The sequence below is a fragment of the Paramisgurnus dabryanus genome, chromosome 18, assembly GCF_030506205.2.
Source record: "Paramisgurnus dabryanus chromosome 18, PD_genome_1.1, whole genome shotgun sequence".
Taxonomy (NCBI): domain Eukaryota; kingdom Metazoa; phylum Chordata; class Actinopteri; order Cypriniformes; family Cobitidae; genus Paramisgurnus; species Paramisgurnus dabryanus.
The window spans coordinates 10323288-10344500 of record NC_133354.1 but is presented as its reverse complement, the minus strand read 5'-3'; the positions used below and the strand labels follow the sequence as shown (position 1 = coordinate 10344500).

The 21213-nt window shown below is 38.8% G+C and overlaps 1 protein-coding gene across 1 annotated transcript in view; it reads left to right on the top strand.

The window, feature by feature from the left end:
- Positions 1–4223, top strand: part of arrdc1b (arrestin domain containing 1b) — a 38988-nt gene extending 34765 nt beyond the window's left edge. The window contains exons 4-8 of the mRNA XM_065244131.2: positions 87–241; positions 645–827; positions 964–1140; positions 1732–2185; positions 2268–4223. Coding sequence (XP_065100203.1) covers positions 87–241; positions 645–827; positions 964–1140; positions 1732–2185; positions 2268–2338 — 1040 coding nt within the window. The 3' untranslated portion in view covers positions 2339–4223. The remainder of the gene's footprint in view (positions 1–86; positions 242–644; positions 828–963; positions 1141–1731; positions 2186–2267) is intronic.
- The last annotated feature ends 16990 nt before the right edge of the window (positions 4224–21213 follow it).

Below are 21213 nucleotides of genomic sequence, written 5' to 3'. Positions count from 1 at the left end.
TTCACAGGCAGATCACAAATTACATTATTATTTCATTGTATACGAGACCATCTTTAAAATAACTTGCTTGATTCACTTTCTTTTAGGATCTGTTCCAACCTCCTTTGAAGGCCCGTTTGGAAAAATTTTGTACAAAATTAGGGCTTTTATTGACACGCCACGTTTCTCAAAGGACTACAAGACTCAGCGTCTCTTCTACCTTCTCAATGTGCTCAACCTCAATGACTTGCCAGATATAGAGGTGAAACTCCACCCCTATTTCTGATTAAATGCATAAATACATTTGCCGTTAAAATACCTTCTTTTATTAACTTTGAAATGTTAAAACAGTCCTGGGCATGGATTCATGGAGATTACAATATACCCATATTAAAATAATTGTCAGTATATTAACCAAAAACTTTGAGAGTACTTATTTTTTAAGTAACATCAAAGCATGTTTGTTATGCCACAAACATTATGTATTACTTTCACAATTTTATTTACATAATTATAAATTATTTAAATTATGTAAAAATGACATTGTATATGTGCTATATGTTTTCTTAGGAAAGCTTTTGATAATCTTACAAATTACTTCTTGTTTTTAAAAATGCATCTATTATTTGCCTGACTTGCATATTCATAATATCTTCTTTTCCCAGCAACCCAGCTGTGCTGTAACAACAAAAAAGTTTAACTACCTTCTGGTCAAAACAGGCACGCTCATGTTAAAAGCGTGCAGTGATTTCAAAGGATACACTCCCGGTCAGGTCATCAAACTCTCCGCTGAGATCCACAACAAGTCTGGTAAAGACACAGGCTGTGTGATGGCCAGCCTTATACAGGTGACCCCGCCGACCTCTAGTTTCATTCAGACCCGGTGCTTTTTTGCCACTGTTGTAGTTTAAGATGTACATGTTAATAGGAAGATAATTGTCATGTAAGATCACTGCTTATTAAACATCTTTTTTCTCTTTGCAGAGGGTGATATATAAAACGAAACGGCCTGTGTGTGACCTGCGACCCATAGCGGAGGTGGAGGGTGCCGGAGTCAAGGCAGGCAAACATGCAGAATGGAGGGAACAGATCATCGTCCCACCCCTTCCACAGTCAGGCCTTACAGGGTGCAGCCTCATAGACATTGAGTATTTTCTCCAGGTATGGGACAGGGATGCTTAAATGGACACTTCACTTTTTTTATAAATATGCTCATTTTCCAGCTCCCCTAGAGTTAAACATTTAATTTTTACATAATCCATTTAGCTGATCTCCGGGTCTGGCGCTACCACTTTTAGCATAGCTTAGCATAATCCATTGAATCTGATTAGACCATTAGCTTTACGCTAAAAATAACTAGAGTTTCTATATTTTTCCCATTTAAAACTTGCGATTTTTTTAGGCTGACATGGCTAGGAACTATACTTTCATTCTGGCGTAATAATCAAGGACTTTGTTGTTGTAACATGGCTGCAGCAGGCATAGTGATACTACGCACTACCCGAAAATAGGCCCCTTGGTTACTTTCAAAAGCAGGGGACTATTTTCGGGCGGTGCATAATATCACTACGCCTGCTGCAGCCATGTAACATATTTTCAAAAAAAGTGGAGTGTCCCTTTAAATGGAGAATTTCACTTACTTTTTTCTTCTATAATTTTTATATTTCTGTGCTTTGGCAACTTTTTACCAATAAAGCGTTTTTGATTCTTTTAAAGAGAGTATATTTTCATCACTTGTCTCCCCTCTTGCAGGTTTCACTAAAATCACCTGAAGCTGTGGTCACATTACCCATCTACATCGGGAACATCGCAGTAAACTTGACTCCTTGTATTCCTCCCCTACACCCCATCGCCGCTCCCATGCCTGCCCATCCAGGCATCGGCCCCGGAGCTGTGATCCCCAGCGCGCCACCTGTGGAGGACGACCTGGGGGGTGAGCTTGGGGCCGGAGGAGTAGCCAGCGAGGCGATCCCCACCAAAAGTCACTCCCAGCAGGATCCGTCCGGTGTGCCTTTTCTCAGCGCATCTGGTCCAGCCCTGGCACAGAGCCAACAGCAAGCCCAGTCTTCAGACGGATCTGCGCCGGTGTTTTGCGTGTCCACGGGGGCCACCATACCTTTCTTTACAGACAGTAACACAGCACCGGTTCCTACTTCTTGTCCACTGATTTTACCCCCTGAATACAGCACCTGGGAGTATCCACATGGTGAGTGATTTTTAGTGTAATAAAAATTTGCCTAATGCGCTAAATTTGTTTGGGTTTTTACACGTTTCCTTTTTGTTTTCAGAACCACCACCCACGTACGAGGAAAGCTGCAGTAGCAACAACTCTAGCTTTAACAATAGCATGACGTCATAGACAGTTGGGTCGTCAACCATGCAATTTCATACTGCCCCCTGCTGGACAGCACAGACATTTCCTGGCCATTCTCCTTCATGGACCAAATATCTTTACTTACTTCGGAGAAATAATTGCTTTATCCAATCGTATCTTTTTGTTTTGTCCCTCATACTGTCATTTTAACAGAGGTGAAATCCTGGATAAAAACCAAGGAGAAGGTTTATTCAGTGCCTAAGAAGATGTAGCACTCCTGAGCAACCACTAGGGGATAAAATGCTCTTAAGGTTTTACGAGAGCAATACCAGCATTTGTAAAACTTGTGAGTCACACAGAGAATACTCATTCAACCAAGACTGGCCTTACGTGCGGCTCATCAAAAAAAAAAAAGGCTCCGCAAGATCTGAATTAACCACCAACTCGAAACTCATGCATCTGTATGACTGAAAGGATGTGAACAATCCACCCACAATCCGTGAATCCTGTAAAACTGGGATACAGAGACTGTTGTTCTGGAAAGAACAAGTTTTATTTATTGATCATGATCAATAATTTACATTTGGCAAGATGGTAACCACTGTCCCTTGAATGCTTAAGGGAACAATGTATTGCATATGATTTTTAGGGGAAAAAATTGTGTTTGACCAGATATCAAGAGATGTTCTGAAATAGGAAAGTGTTTTTCTTATCTTATATCTTCTTTCATCTGCTTAAACATTTTCCCCTGGATTTGTACCGGCTAATGGGCAAAGACATTCAGACTGTGAACTGTTCAGATTGTGTTGTGGTAATGAGATGCCATGCAACATTGACATTTCTAAAGTGAACCCCTTTTTTTTATGTATGAGTTGTTTGGTCATTTGCTTTGATATTTCTCATTTGCCCACAGGAAATTGAGTTTAATGATGGATTTCCAGCGAGGCCTTAAGCTGTGCAAGGATTGTTGTGTACGGTCGTTTAATATGGCAAACCATTTTTATCTCGATCTGTTGTGAAGAATTTGGAAGCACAAAAAGGCACTTTTATAGACCTCATCATTGTGTATGTGTGTGAATGTATGCCCCCCCACCTGTATTTTTACCAAATGCATATTTCAGTAAGATTATAAGTGTTGTAGTTACTTGATTACGTCAAAGAAAGATCTAAATGTTTCTATCAAGCTGAATAATGAAGTTTTCAGTCTTATTTTACTCCATCGTGTTTTCGAGTGGAAATGTTTTACCACTATGTACCAATCACAGTGCTGATCGAGAGGAATCGTTTATATTTGTATGAAATCAAACATTAAGGAATCGTAAATTTAGTGATTTTAATACAGACGGTCGGCCACTGTGACGTCTGACAGCGCCTTTTCACTGTGTAAGAAGCACTGTGTTGTAATCTCAGTGGTTGCAAAGATGGTTAAAGACAAACTGTTAAAATCGTTTATCATCCCAGTGTACTATATTTACATTAACATTACAACTACTGCCTTAAATGTGACATCACTGGTCCCATAGTAATTGTAGCGAACAAAAAAAAAATGAAATTACTTTTCGAGATAATACTGCAACTTTTACTGTTCTCCTCGCATGTCTCTCTTGAGCCTCTTTTTGTGGGCTTAATGAATGTTAATGCATCTGAAAGAGTCCTGAGAGATGGTAGATGTTAGTTTTTTTTAGCATCTTTGCGTATGGGGAAGTGTTTTTCATGCTTAATTTACATACGTTTTATATTTTCCTGTTCACCAAAGGTTTAACAGCTTTATCAAGTTATTTTGTCATTGTGTGGTACTTTCCTTCCCATTAATTTTCAGCGGGTTTATAAAGTAGCACGATTGTGGATCAATGTTAAACACTGTATGTATAAACCTATTCGACAGAATCAAACTTGTACAGCAAAGTAATAAAATCCCATAAATTCTCAAGTTATTCCCAAGATGTTTAAAATTTGTCATTTTTATTATTCATAAACAAGTAATTTTTATTATTGTTTCTTATTTGAAGATTTCATTTAGTTTGACGGTGCCCATTATTTTAAGTTCAAATGTAATCTCTGCCATTGGTTTAGTGAGTCATCAGTTTATAGCAATTGTTTTTGCTTACTCTTTAAGGCAGTGCGGCCTTTCTGAAATTTTGCCAGTAGTTAATGTAGCAGTTTAATGCCGGACAGCACTATCCAAAACAGTATATTAGATCAACAAACATCAACAGCAGATGATAACCATTGAAATACATCAAGAGTAATTAATACATGCCTATCTTTTTTCAATGCATGCACTTTTAATCTTTGTACAGCGCCTTGTGAATGTGTTAGCATTTAGCCTAGCCCCATTAATTCCTATGGCTCCAAACAGGGATGAATTTAGAAGCTACTAAACACTTCCATGTTTTCCCTATTTAAAGACTGTTACATGAGTAGTTTCACGAGAAATTATGGTGGCACAAAATAAAACTTTTGTTTGGAGCCATAGGAATGAATGGGGCTAGGCTAAATGCTAATACATTCACGAAGCACTGTACGAAGATTAAAATGCATGCATTGAAAAAAGACAGGTATGTATTCATTTATGTAAGTTGAGGTAAGAACATAGTAAAATATTGAAAAACGGTGGTGTTTTCCTTTAAGGGTAGATCCATATTGAAACACCCACTTTTCACAATCCAATTAATCTGTAATGAAGAACAGCAAGTTGTTTTCCCCATTTAAACATTATTATTATTAAAACATTTGGTGCACAAAATGTAGTTCATAATATATTACTTAAGATTAGCAACCAAACGTATTTTCGTTTCGAATATGATTCTAATGGACACAGTTTGATGGATGGCAACGGAGGGAAATGCAGGGGGAAAAGATCAAGGCGACCGGCTATACCTCCAGCACTGCCTGCTGCCTCTTTCTTGTTGCCATAGAAACTGAGCCCCAATCCATCATTATCACAAAGCCATGCAAGGACACGGCCATCAGCATATAGTCAGCGTGGAGCACACAATGTGAAGGCTCCAGAAAGGGAAGTCATGGAGGTGAGAGATCATGCAGGGAGTCCGTTGATGGGTGGTAAAAATTATTCATGGATCATGCGGATGCATATCAATTGTCGGTATTTTAATTCATAAAATAAACATGTATGCTAAAGATCATGCATTTGTGCTTGTGTGATGTGACAATAGATCTGACTTGCAAAAGTACCAAGAGTGCATACTGTATACATTCCCACTAATTGATGATGTTACATTAAATATGATTTGATAAAACACCAAAATGCATATCAATTACCAATATTTGATGGTGATGTTTTAATAAGAGTTATTTGATTTTGATGTTATAATACACACAAAATGCATAGGTCTATCAAACCCCAATATTTAATGGTGTTACACTAAAAGTAGTTTGATTTTGATTTAAAAGTGCATATCAATTTCCACTGTTTTTTAATTAAATAAAACCTTTGCATATTATCATAATTACTTTTAAAAAACATTGATACAATTAGGAGGGTCTAAATATAACAAGTGCACTCGTGTCCCTATATCAATAATGAGAAATAAAGCGCCTGAAAGAAAGTGAATCCGTGACGTAACCGAAAGGGGCGGAGTTCGGGCTGAGGAGCCATGGCTTCTATGAAAACTGAGGTAAGAGCAGAGCTATGATGCCACATTGTAAGTTCGTTTCTCGACTATATTGCTCATTTTGTTTAGTTTGATTTTACGGTTAACTGACAGAAGGTCCGGTTCGTCTAGAACAGCGGGACGAAGCTTTAAACAGCCGTCCCCGGTGTCGTTTCGTCCCGGGTTTTTCAAAGAGCCCGCCCGGCGGTCCATTTCGGTGTGAAAACTCGGTGCTTTGTGCGAGCGGGTGCGCGTGAGGCTTTGTGAAGGCATAAAATGGGGCGGCCTCCCCCTGCAGTGTCGACCGCTGTCACCCCGGAACATGAATAAAGTTCTCTTGTGCTTCAGTACACGGGCTAATTGTCGTTATGCTGGTTTCCGGGCCACAATACTATCCGGCTTCAGATGCTGCTGTGTGTAGTTATTGTAAATACAGCAGCAATGCACGTTGTTGTGTGTTTGTGGGCCATTGTGAGCTTCTCTCAGACATGCATACATACAGCTGCGTTTTATTTGTACATATTTTAATAACATAAGCAGTTTGCAGTGTGTTTTATGCAGGAAGCTACAGCTACCAGCTAGTGGCTGCTAAAGCAGTTGTTGTCATGTGTTTCATGGTGAAAGTGAAGTTATATGTGCAATTTGCAAAAGGACTTTAGCTCCAGTTTGTATTTGTGTGCGTGTTTCGTTGCCAACGTGTTATGCCATCCGGTAAATAATGATGTTGGTTTTCCGACATTTTCAGTTTTGCATGACTCGCTTAAGTTCAACAGATGATACTTGGATGCAGTACATGTATAGTAGTGCATGTGCTCCCAATAACGGTTTGTCAACAAGTTGTGTTATGAGGCTTACTAAATAATTAAACGATATAAAGACATCAAACAGAGCTATGGTTAAGATGGAGGGAACCAGCACTTATTGACCGACAGGGGGAGCTCTGTGATTGTTTCACTTGAACAGTTGATAGTGGCTGCCTCAGGCAGGTACTGTATGAGGGAAAAGTACATTATTGTGAATGAGAGTATGGGGGTGTGAATGCAATGCTGCTTCATAATTTATCCCATATTAAGGAAAATGCTCTCTTAGGCAGATGAAACACATCACACAAATAGACATACGACTTAATGTGCCACATATTCAGACATATTTAGAAATACATAAAATATTTAGGAAAATCTTAAATTGATATGCTTGTCCATATATTATTGTTTTTAAGCTTTTCCCACAGAAATATTGTTCTTTGGTAAATAACTCTGTCCATCTAGGCTTAAATATTTTAGGCATTGTTGTGTAACTGATCTAGTAAGTGCATGTCTTCTACATGTCTACCATGAAGTCATGGTACTAAACACGATTTTATGGGAATTCAAAGTAAATCCTCATTGTTAAAATGTACGTTGTTACCCAAACACCATGTGAGTGACTAATGCTTGCTGTTTTTTATAAGTCGTTGTTTACATGGTTTATCTTTTTGCTTGTTTACAACCTAGCCACTGCACTGTTTTAATTGTATAATGATGAATGACATTATTTAAATGCTATACTGCAAAATAATGCTGTTTGTGAAAATTAATGTGTTCAGTGAATTAGACTCTAACAGCCAAAGTATAAAGCTATTGAAGCCCATGGTATTATTACTTATCTTGTCATTGGCTTTGTTAACTATCAGTAATATTTAACTGTATGATTTACTTTTTACACTTGGCTATTGGCATTCTTTCTGTTTTTAAATACACTTTTGTATCACCATTAGGATGTCAAGAAACCATTGTACTAGAAATAAATGTGAAGGCAGTATTTTATTGCATTCGTTCTAATTAGCATCGACCATATAGTATTGTCACATGAATAGGGCTTAATGAATCGTTTTTTTTTTAAATGTGGTCGATTCAGAATCGATTCTCAAAGAGCAGAATCAATTTTTTTCTTTCATATTTATTTCTGCAAACATTGAACGAAAGATTAACTTTTTATCGAATTACTAGTCTTCTTCACTAGATGTCACCCTATTTTTTGCTTTGCGCGAGGTTACCAAGGAGTGAGAGGCAAGCCTGTCATTCATTAATTCAGTGCTTAAAATGGCGGTTTCAGGTGCTTCATCGATTTTAATAATTTATTACCCACTTGAAACCTGCTGTTCACTGTTCTTTTTATTAGTATAGTATTTGTATTTAATCTATATTTATTGAGTTGAATCGAGAATCGAGTATAAAAACTGCCCAGAGAACTGGAATCGAAAATTGAATCGAGAATCGAAATCGAATCGATTTGACAGCTTGTGAATCGAAATTGAATCGATCTGGACAATCTGAATCGATACCCAGCACTACACATGAAATGTGATTATTGGCCACACTGCTCTTTAAACGTTTCTACTACAAAAAATATCTGCTTTCTTTACAACTTCACGAAAAGAGTTTTAAAGAGCAACTATTATCCGATGCACAATTTAATATTTAGTTTGGTGTGTAAGTTTGTATTAGTACATGATAACGATAACGATATGCAAAAGTTACAAATCCAATGACGCGAGTTATCGTTTCCAATGTAAATCTCTTTTCTTGGACTACAACAAACACACAGATTGTAGGCAACAGTTTACTGTTGACGTGGACATGACGGTCATTATCATAATTCCGCCCGCTACTAAAATACTGCCTGTAAGTAGTCTATGTTTTCATATTTAAAGAGTATGTACATAATAGTATCTGGAGCAAAAAAATTACGGTATGTGGTAGGGCTGCACGATGTGAGGAAAAGTTGCGGTGTGCGGTGACATTGTTTAATGTTGCGATGACGATATGAGTTGCAGTAAATATTTAATATTTTTTCATGTTTTAGGGGCCATTCACAACAGAAACACTAGACACGTAGGTTATTGTCACATGATATGCACGCTGCGCTTGTGTCATTCTGAAAAGTTTAAATGTTTTTTAAAAGCCTGGAATAACGAGCGCGTCGCAACGCGTGCGAGTCGCGACCGCAGCGCTTCCAGAGCGCACATACTGCGCGCCTACATTTAAAATAATGAGCTTGAGCGCGCAATAGACGTAATATGTGGATCACCACTTCCACAGTACCTGTGTTTGCGGCGTCATCTCTCCTAAATCCAAAATAATTCCATGATATAGCTGAAGTGCTGTTCCTTTTCACCACAAGGTCTTTGTCTGACAACACATTTTCCTCACTCTTCTCTCCTTTCTCCGCCATCGTTTTTGCTAACAGGCACAGCGTTGCAACTGACACCTCACAAATCAATCTGAGCGTAGCTGACTTGGGGGTTCCCCTGATTGGCCTAATAGCATGAACGCGCAAACCATCCATGCGCCCCAAACTGCCTACTTCCATACTATATAGTATGAAAAGAGTACGAGAAGTAGTGCTTTTTGCCTACTATATAGTATGGAAGTATGCGGTTTGGGACGCAGGCTTCAGGACTAAACGTGATGGGTTAAACGGTTTTTACATGCGATAACCGTTTTCCCTTCATTCATCGCTTCAAGGATGTCTGTTGCGATGTGTTCATCGCGTGAGTTCATATAGCGATGACGATGAAAATTCGATGTACTGTTCAGCCCTAGTAACGCGAACACATTGTATTATACCAAATACACAAAATAACGTTTTTTTTTAACAACAAAATGGGTGCTCTTTAACACTTGTCCCAGCATTATGGGACAAGGACATTGATCTTTTAACTCTTTCGCTGCCATTGACGAGATATCTCGTCAATCAAGAGAAAACGCATCCCTGCCAATGACGAGTATTTCCGGCTTTCCGCAATACCGCTATTATCCACCAGGTTTTCCAGCTTTCCGCAACTTTTTAAACACGGAAGTATTGCACTATGGCAAACGGCTGCATGTCCGTGTCTGTTTTAAAGATCGCTCTTAATGGGATCTCTATGAAAAGTCCGTTACAAAAATAGAATTATCTCTGCTTTTTGCTCAAAATGTGGTGTTTTTGCAGAAACCTACCCATACCTGTATGTAAAAGCTAATTACAAGAGAACTGCTGAAGGTAGGATGAAAAGTTTTTTTGTGTGAAAGCAGAGGGTCTGTTCTTTCATTTGGTATATTGTATGTTTATATATTTAAAGAACACATTTTCTGGAAGGCATTAAACTTTTGTGAAAATCATGAAAAACGCTGGCGCTGGCTGGCAACTTTTTTAAAAACGCTGGTGGGGAAAAGAGTTAAAGGTCACGTTCCTCCTGATCCCATTTTTAAACCCTAGTTAGTGTGTAATGTTGCACCGTTTTTAGGACAGTGAAAACAGCGGTAAGTAAATTGTGTGAAAAATGCTGCGTTTTTTTACACATGACAGTGTTTCCCACAGGATTTTGAGAGACTTGTGGCGGTGATGACGTCACACTCTAATTAGCATATATGTGACGTCATCACGTGTTTGCGTTTGATCCGGTTTGATCGAGTGTTGGCACCTGAAATATGTTTCACTTCTACTCTCTGATCTGTCACGTTATATTGCATTTTAAAGCAACTGATTGCTATTATTTACATATTATCAGTTCTGTTGTCAGACATAAAATGAGCAGTCTGTAATGATGATCAATTCGGACGGGATTAGAAATCTCAGTTAAACATTCAGACGTGGGAGGGGTAACTCGATTGCGCAGCAGGTCACCTCTCTCGTCGTCATGTGCACGTTGGTTCTTGATATCAACATGACACAGAAGAGAAAAACTCGAAACACTGTGTTTAATTTCAGTTTGGGGAGAATGTCAGTTTCAGGAACAGTTCTGTGCCTCTGAGAAGTGAATTTGACTTTTTAAAGTTTGTGTCGTGTTATTCAGGAACTGACTTGCCACTGCCTTGTTTAAAAGTAAATGCTTAAGCGCTTTTATATTTGAAAGAAACCGGCAAAATAACAGGAAATTACGAAACGTACGTGTATAATAAATCACCATACATTTACATTGAAGTCTTACTGCTGTTGCTCTTCTCATCAATGTCTTGTTATGAGCCCCTTTTTATTTAAATGCGAGTTTTATTGTCGCGTATGGCGCAGACAATTGGGTGAAAATTTAGAAATATGAGAGAATACACAGTAACTGTTACACAAAGTTAATACAAAACACGTGCGCAGGCATATCGCATTATAGAGAGGGAGAGAACGGGTGTGTGTGGGAAACACTAATGCTAACCTTTCGTCAAGTCATCGCCGTCTTCTCTGTCAGTAAAATCTGTGACTGTTGACGTTTACGCGAAAAAGAAAGTATACGGAGGAACGGACATTGAAACACCGCCACCTTTTCACGCTCATGTGAGAGTGTGTGTGAGAGAGAGAGAGAGAGAGAGGGGCGCGCGCTGCATGCAACATAGAAAGGGAGGGGGCGCGCTGGGTGGCTTGCAACAATGAATTAAGACGTTTTTAAACAGTAAAATATAAATGTAAATGGGGATCATGAAAAATCTATTTGTGGCGGCCAGCGCTGATTCTGTGGCGGTGCGCCACGAGTAAATCAACGTATGGGAAACACTGCATGAAACGCAAACACATGTTATATTGCGTACTGTAAACACAATCAAAGCTTTAAAAACACAGAAAGAACGGGACTTGTAAAACAGTAGTGGTGGTATACTCCATATGATTAGATAGGTTAGCTGTCCCAGTGTGTTGTGATTTGCTGTTTTGAAAAGCCCAGGGGGCAGGGTTAATGTAATTTTTGGAGTTTGTGATGTCACTAACCCAGGAAGAGGCCTAGTTGTAGGCAATTCAGCTGTTGGTTGTAGTTTTTAGGAGCGATTTCTGTTAAAGCAAATATATCCCGTTGCATTAAACTTTGTAACTTTGCAAATATTTATGCTCAAACAGCAATGTTACACAAAGTGCAGTTAAAAAAAGTGGATTCAGATTCAGCTTCATCTTAAAATGAATCCTTAATACAGGTTGCAGGGAAAGCAAATGTTTTTATCTTCTCATAAGGCAGTGCATGCTACAAACATTTAACCATGAATGTTTAGGAAATTGATTCTCTCATTTGCCTGACACCGTTGTTCAGCTCCTTCTATCCTATTTAGAAAACTGGTTTAGGAAATGTACATTCACACCTCAGTGGCTGAGCCAGGCTAATGGAGATATTGTATGAAAACCTTTTAAAAGGAAAATTTGTAGCAAAATATTAATATACCTAAAATAGAGTTGTCTGGCAGAGTTTGTTGCTGCAGGGCCATGATCAATTCCCAGATAATGCGCAGATTGCACACATGATTAAACGGTACTTTCGATGTATTATAAGATGCTTTGGATTAAAGTGTCTGCCAAGTGCCTAAATATAATGAAAAATTTGATACTGGTGTTTTTAATATATTCATCATCAGTGCAAAAAAATATTATAATTTAGCTGTTGACACTAGACATCAAAAAGATCTGCGTCACATTTCCTCATACGAATTACTGTCTGTAATAATTTATCTATCTGACATCGTTTGTTGTTTGTCAATGGCCTGGCAGTGCATGCATTCGAGACATGATGGATAACTTGTATCAGCCGCAGTTCAGCCTGTATAATGGCTCGCAAAGATTAATCATGTTACCCCGAGATGTTATGAGGTAGCACCTAAAGACTGTTTTTAGGGTTTTAATATATCTGTGCTTTTGTAGCCTTAAGGGCGATTTATAGTCGTGCGTAGGTGCTACGCCGTAGCTACGGCGTAGGCTATCCGTAGCCTGTGCGTAGCTCTGCGTAGCCTGACGCGCACCTCACAAAATTCCTAACAGCGCGTCGGCTCTACGCGGACCGCAAGCTCTGTGATTGGTCCACCAGAACCCCTCCCGTCAGGTAAAAAAACTGCGTCATAGGTATTTCCGGTTGAGACGGTGAAAACAAAGATGAGCCAAGTTGAGGAGTGATTTAACTCAAACTGCAACATAAGTCGCTGTTTATTTACTTCCATCATTGCTGGTCTTCTCAAATTATACACAACAAGTTGCTATTTCTTCTTCGTTTGTGGGTTAACTTGCTTAGCTTCTTCTTCTCTGACGACTTCTGCTGCTACTGTGGTTACACGCGTGATTACTGCCAACCAGCGGTTTCGCGTGTGTTTGCACGTCGACGCGGACGGCGACGCACAAGTATAAATGAAAACCGACGCGGAACCTACGTCGTAGCTGCTACGCCGTAGGACCTACGCACGACTATAAATCGCCCTTTAGCCTCGTGGTTAGAGAGTCGCACTTGTAACATGAGAGTTACCGGTTCAAGTCGGCAAGTTGTGACTGAGGTGCCCTTGTGGAAGGCACCTTAACCCCAATTGCTCCCTGGGTGCTGTAGGGACAGCTGCCCACTGCTCTGTGTGTGTGTGTGTGTGTGTGTGTGTGTGTGTGTGTGTGTGTGTGTGTGTGTGTGTGTACTACTCACTACTCACTGGGATGGGTCAAATGCAGAGGTCACATTTTGAGTAGGCCTATGCGTTCCATACTTGACAACCATTTCAAAATCACTTTCACTTTTTTCCTTTTTATTTAACTTTATTAGGGTATGATCCGCAAATGCCTACCACATGACACCTGCCCTGTTAATTGGCTAATTTACTAGCCATATTAAAGAGCACCTATTTCAAAACAACGTTATTTTGTGTATTTGTTATAATACAATGTGTTTGCGCGTTGAAAAAACATTATTTTTCATATATTGTAAATTTTTGTAGCTCCAGATTTCACTCTCTTCCTGAAATGCACGAAAAGCATTTAAAAAGCTGATTGGCCAGCTAATCTGTATGTTGTGATTGGCCTGAATACCTCTGACATCAGCCGGAAATGTGACGCTCCTTACCATGTTTGAAAGATTTGGTTGCTAACAGGAGTTAAGTTAATGGCTGAAATCCAAAGTGTGTTTGTTGTAGTCCAAGAAAAGATATTTATGTTGGAGATGATAACTCACGTCATTGTTTACTTTGGGGTGTGTACCTTTTGTATATAGTTAACATGTACTAATACACACTTACACCCCAAATGAAATAAAAAAATGTGAATTGGACAATAGGTGCTCTTTAATATCTTGGGGTCAGTTCAGATTTTGTACCCTTTGGCCTGAATGGACTGTGTTTATTGTGAGCCATATATATGTTCAGCACTGGTAGATTATTTTGGCCAAAAACCCAAGAACATTGTGGTGGGTACATTTTAAACGAGTGTAACAATAATAGATGGCCAGCGAGGTACCCATTCAAATAACAGCAGAAAAAAACAATCTAAAGAAAATGTGTGTAGACTGCATTTGTTAAACTTACCAATTATTAAGAATAGCTCTGAAAATAAAGCAATGCTATCTTATAATGAATGAATGTGTGTCTCAGGTTTGCCACCTGCAGAATAAGAACTGGTATGAATGCTTTTCTCAGCGTTAGCTACAGTTTCTTAGAAAATGTAATGCAATTATGTGAGTGACTACCCCCATCTTGGTAAAACAATATAAGCTCTAGTCGAAAATAAAGAACAGTTCACAATTTTTTGGGGCAGTTTATGAACCAGTATGTACGGCCCAATCCTGTCTGTACTAGAAGTGATTTTGAGAAACAAATGTGTTTAGTTATAGTCTAAGTCTGACAGTCACTGATGGTTCAAGTAATAGTTCATAGTTATTTTCAACTCACTTTTCTAATGGTCGGCAATCACACTATTTGTGGCGTTTTTTTTTTTACTTTTCTATTATTTTATAATGTAGTCTATGCAATAAACAGGACAGATAATTCAGCTAATTTTGGGGAAAGATTTAAATTTAAAGGAGCTTTTTAAATCAACAAAGCCAGCTGTCTTATGTAGCCAATAAAATAGTACAAAGCTTAATATTTAATGTGTGTGGACAAATGCAAACCTTTGACATTTTAAAACATTGTCATGAAAACACTTTGTATTGTCTCTCATTTTAACCAGAAAGCTTGAAATCATTACGTAATAGATTATGCAACAGAATTGTAGACCAAAGAACTCATTGATTCAAGCTAGACCTCGTACCATGAAATGGCTGCAGCGTTGTTTTTTTTCTGCTCTTCCTTCTTCGTGAGGAACAGCAGAGCACCATCTGAGCATGCTCAGTCTGGGCCATGTCAGACCTGAGAGCTGATCATGTGACCTGTGCGTGCGCAAGGACGTGCATGAGTGGGAAGATTGCTAGACGTTGGAGAGTGTAAATTTGTTTCCTCCTCCCCATGAATGGAGACCACTGTTTAAAACAGGTACAGCCATGTTTATCCTCTGATTAAAGCAGGATTATAACTCAATTTTTGCTTTTGTGGTCAAGCATTGCCAGATGCCTGGCCGGTCCCTTTGGACTGCTCGTAGGCATTTTATAAGAAATTGAGTTTGTTTTGCACCTTGGAAAAGAGTCTTTGGATTTGGATCTGGTGTGTTGGAGGTGATCTGAATCATCTGTTGTCTAATTGGTCAACTGATTAAGCTGATTGCCAGATCACATTCCAGGGTCTGAGAAGCCTTGAAGATGAAAGCCTGGAGGAAATGACACCCTCAACTTTGACAGATCTGATCCTGTGGTCACCTTGATTCTGCCAGGCTGGGGTGTTTTTCAGGACATTTTGAGAAAGTTGGTTGTCGCTGTACCTTTAGAAACGTAATCGAACTTTGACAGGCTTTCTCTTGCACGTTTTTTTTTTTTTTTAGAAAATAAGAACTCTTTCCACCGTGCCTTTTTAGTTTATCAATGTGTCAACCACTAGAAAAAACTGTACGTCTCTAATACATATTGGCCTGGTTTCACAGACAAGGCAGTGCTAGGCCTTAGTTAAATTAAGATGTTTAAGCATCTTTTATAAACTTGCCTAAAAAAAAAGACGTTACTGGTGTGTATCTTAAGACAAATCGATGGCACTGGCATATTTAAGATCTATTATTTTCAGTTGAGACAACTCAAAACATGAGTTTTAGTCTAGGACTAGCCTTAATCCTTGTCTGTACAACCGGGGGATTGTTTCTTAAACAAAGAAGACTCAATCCAGAGTTCATCTCAAGTCTTAGGCATGCACTTAATAGTAGGTTTCTTGTTTGGTGTGATGTCCAATGTCAGACAAGAAGAACTTGCAAGTGCATCTTTGCCAAGCAGAGCAGATTATTTCGGCCACAGTATGTTTGATGCCTTTTGCTGACAACTCTGTAATTCCTGCTGTAAAAAACAATAGAAACCAATACAATTCTATTGGTTTCCTTTAAAATACCACTAGGAACCATTAGCTTTTACAATTAAAACCATTACAAATACATATTTGGGACACATTCTAGTACGATTTAATGTTCCCACCAATAGAACCCAATGCATACCATTAGATCCTCAAACAGAGACCATTTTAGTTTCCATTACAACCAATATAATTCCAATTAAATCAAGTAGACCTTCTTTGATGGTTTCTATTGTTTTTTAGCAGGGACATCGACATGCACTGAAAATGCAGACTACTGCTCCTTTTTATTGAAACTCGGCACACGTTGCTCCCGCTCTTCCTGTTTTGTAGATTCCAGTGGGACGAATACTGGCAACATTCTGCATTTGTATGCCTGGAATCTTCTGGGTTGATCACACTGAATTTGTGGGTGTTTATGTGGCTTGTTAGAAATGAGGTGATTAAAAGAAAATTCAGGGAATGGATTGGGGACTGTGAATAGCCACACACATTTCCAACCCCCCTCTCTCTTTACCCCTTTCTATTCTGTTTCTCTATGTTGCTCTTTCATCGCTTTCCTCTTTGTTTCTATCTTTCCCTCCCTCATTATTGTATTCTGAGAAAGCAGAATAGCAGAAGATATCTTACCCGTTTACAAACTGCACTGTATCAAACTACAGTGAAGAGTCTAGTATTGTAAACGTGGTTTATGGGAAATGGTTTGTCTGATTCACAATAGTGTGATTTATACTGATGGTATGAGAGGACTACAAAATGGCACAGAGCAAACTCCTTTAAGCTGGTGTCGCTCCATGCTGTGTCAATACTGCAGTATTTTGGCAGAATGACAAATTGTGAGACTTTCCTGCCCCCGGCCAAGGTTGAATGACAAGGTCTTGTGGCAACGTTGAGCAAAGGAAATATAAACTCAAGATCATTTTCATCGCTTCATCATCTTCATAGTCCACAGATACAATGCATTTATCATTCAACCATATTCTGTAATGTCATTTAGATGTATGGAATAGCAGTATATATAAGGGTTTTGCCATTAAGAATAATACTAGTTTCAAAGCTGTTGAAACATTAAGGCCTCCTGGTTTGTCTTTAGCATTGTCAATATAGATATGTGCATGTAAAAATGCAAATATTTCTGTATTGTATTGGGGAGAAATGAACATACTCCAATCTATTTAAACGGAGTACATTACATTTTTATCGACAAGAGTTAAATCAGATAACTAATACAATGTCATAGTTTGTTTTTGACTAAAGGATAAGTTACAGATGCCAGACAGTACCTTTAAAGCCCATTTGTTTAGAAATATAAGGCTTGTTGTTTCTCAGATATATTTTACGGAGCATTTGGAATGGGATTTGGTTTACATGCATCTTATTGAAGTGCAGCATTTTTACCCCTTTAATTAAATGGGAAATGGGTTTTACCATGATTGGATACAGACAGATTCCTAAAGATGGTATGCATTCGTGAATCTTTCTGCGCCTGCATTTACATCTGCTGTTTACACCAAACTTACCACCAAACACCAAAATTTTAAATAGGAGCATGTAGTTTTCTTTATTGAGTTGCTGTGTAAGATTTAAACCATACAGGCTCTAGTTGTACCGCAATATATAGGTTGTTACCGATTTGATTCGTCTGTTTTTGGCACCAACATATATCTTTTAAACCCATCCAGGCTGTCACTGGTTTCTCAGGGCCTCACGTTTGACAATCGTGCCCTACTAAGTGGAGATAAAGACCTCTTGAGAGACAAGAACAGATTAGGGACAGCACACAGTCTTGCTCCTTGTTCCAGAGCTTCACCAAACCTGCACTTTCACAGCAATGAAATGGCTGCTCGAGGGAGAAAAAACATGAAATTTGAACTGACTGAGCATGCTCAGTGTAAGGTTTAGGAAGCTCGACCAACAGAGGGAGCCTGTGGGTCACATGATCAACAAGCCGGTTGAATGCTTGCATGCGGGAGGAGAAGAGAAAGGAGCAGTCGGCTCGAAGCTCTTTCTCCATCGGAGGCCAACGTTTGAAAGCAGGTATGATACAGATGGCGGCACACCTTTGGTTCTTCATCTTGCGGTTTTGAGTGTGCATCATTCGAGACTCGTCATCTTGATTCCTTGTATTTTATCATCCCTTTCTCATCTCTGCATTCATGTTAGGTCTATTGTGGACCACTTGTTCTGCTGACGTTCATGGGAGAATGACAGAAATATGGCTTCATCTCAAGCTTTGAGACACAGCTGCCCCATGATCCATCGATTTCAGGTGAAACAAGAGCAGATTTGTTTTGAGTTCTCAACAGCAGCTTGTACTTAAGGTTGCATTTGAAATCATAAAGTATGGATGTCGAAAGCAGCCATGTTTTGGTAACATGCAGAGAATGAATCCCAGGGATTAATACAGTCTGTGAGCAGATGTGGTTGTATGTCGATACCTGACATTGATTTGGCGCATAAATACTGGATACACGTATTGGTGTATTTGTATAAGTTTCTCTACTGTTATTTCTGGACCTTTCTTTCATTTATATTCGATGGTCGATTAAGAGGAATCCTAGAGGCCTTACACTGAACATCTTGTAAACCTTAAAACTTAAGTTAAGGTTATTCGCATTGCATTGTGGGATACTGCATTCATCATAGTCGACTTTGCTGTATACTGCAGTGGGTCATGACTCATTTAGGTATACCACGGCACGGATACAGAATGCATACGTTAATATGCGACTTCAAACATTGTCATAGTGTTCAGGAAGAAAACAAACAAGTTTGCAGGCCTAGGCCTGTTGAGGGATCCTAGACTGCCAATGAAAGGAGACTTGATCACAGATACAAAAAAGAAGAAAGTGTCATTTTCATTTTTGTACGTTGTCGAGGAACTGTCATCTAAAGCATTTTGAAGCCATTGAGTTAAAGAAATTATTTAACAAGGATCAGTTTGGTGGTTTGTCTTTGCAGCTGCAAGAACTGCATCAGCTTAAAGCATGTGGCTCTTTTTTATATACTTTCTGTTTGCTTGGCATTTTGTTTAATCAGAACTGAATAAAATCATGCCAATTTATATGGAGTTAAACATATTTTGGTGTCATTTTGTAATAAAATCCTTCCTTTTTTTTATAAAGGGCTTGTTTCTGTGGATTGCACTGTTCTTTGGCTTACGTTTCGGTTTCTTCATTGACTGTCATTCATGCATGAGTCACAGCTACTGCTAATGTACGGTACGATTCAATATTAAACTGCAATGAATGTGTGAATCATCTAATTTTTCACGTGGCCTCAAGATGTCTTAGCATGAGATGTGTGTAGCTTCTGCAGGCACAGATGCACTTGTATATGAGCCATTGCACATCACTCACCAGGGTTTTGCGGTTTTGGTGCACTTTGATCTCTGATATGACACAAACACCACCGTGGCCTTCTAGTCCAAAGCATTGATCATTAGAGTCGACTCTTAAAAATGCTGCCGGCCTTTTGGTTAATTCTTAGTGGATACCGGAGAAGCAGATTATGTGGAATGGAAAAACCGATCCATAGGTGTGAAGTTATGTGAAAGAAATGCTGTGTTTGCTCTTGCCTTACACACTGAAATATATATCATTAGTGTAAAAACTATATCCCACGCAGCTTTTGAGAACGGTAAGCTGCTTTAGTCCTCTGTATATTTATTTGTGAAGAAGACGTTAAAGAGCTATTAGCTAAAGAGATGCTGCAAATTTGTTATTATGTATGTGTAATATGTATGATAGTATAGTTTCCAGTCTTGTTCATTATTTAAGTGTTGGATCGGTGCAGATTAATGTTGCATTTCTATCACAAGTCTGCCCAAATCCCAATCCAATCCCCCTTACCCAGTGAAAATAAAATTCTCCGTCTGGCTCATTGTGTCAGTAAACAGTCTGGTTACAACATGGTGGATAGGAGCACAGGCCCTTCCCTTCCATTTTCTTTACTGAGCATGCTCCATCTCTGGCCTGTAGGGGGCCATGTCCTCTTTCAATGAGAGGAATGTGGATCCCTTGTATCTGAGATCCACTTCAGCTGGAATGCTCGTAGGGTATTTTGGTAAAGAAAAGGTCACTGGAAAAATCTTTTAAGGTAAAACTGTCGGTGGTTCTGACAGGATGTCTGGTTGTGATAAAAGAATGTGACACAATTATTAAGGTTAGAAATGGCAAAACAAGGGGCAATGTTGCTGTTTGTTGTGGATAACTTTAAATATGACTACATTTTGCCCTCCATGGCAGCTTTGAATGCATTTTAGTCCCTCTGCTGCTTTAAACGGCAATAGGTTGGGTCGTGACTATTGGGTCAGGAATACATCTCGTTGTATGTCATGTATGTTAATTCATATTCTTTGATGTATGTGTTTGACTGCTACACCCTAGGCTGATTTACTAAGTTTACTCCACAGTTAAGTCCATTATAGCCTCTGAAGCTGGTGCGAAGAATTAATTCGTGTTTTCTGGCTGTATACCGAGTTGCATTTAGTTAAACAAAATATGGTTCTCAGAAAAATGCAAAGGAAAGTGAGTAAGACATGGAATATGCTTTTATCCAAAGCTACTTGGTGTATTTAAGGCATGTATTTTAACAGTATATGTGTTCCTCAAAGATCGAATCCAAGACCTTTGTGCTGCTAACACAATGCCTTACCTGCTGAGCTACAGGAAAACTACAAGAAAACTTGATCATGTAAATCACATTATACTCTAAACTGTATGTAATCTATATATGCGTCTAGTAAAGGGGTCTCCAAACTTTTTGTGAGCAAGGGCTACCACAACGGATAAACAATCTAGAGGGCTACTTTCTGATATAGTCTACTCAAAACTTCTTTGTTTTACTTGTTAATTTTATTGTATTACTTGCTGATATGTTTTATCATTGTTTAACATGTTAACATACGTAAACCGGGCAAGCTAATATAAAAAATATGTAATAAGTAAATATTAAAATTGAGACTTAATAGATTTTGCTTTGTTACGCACCTCACAGACTGCGGGCACCATGTTGGAGACCCCTGGTCTAGTATATACTTCTTCACCACTTTTACCAGATAAAAATACCATGTCCATGTATTAAACCTTTAGGTTGTTTTGTGCTTGATTTTAATACGTATGCTATATTTTTAGTCATGTGCCAAGATGAA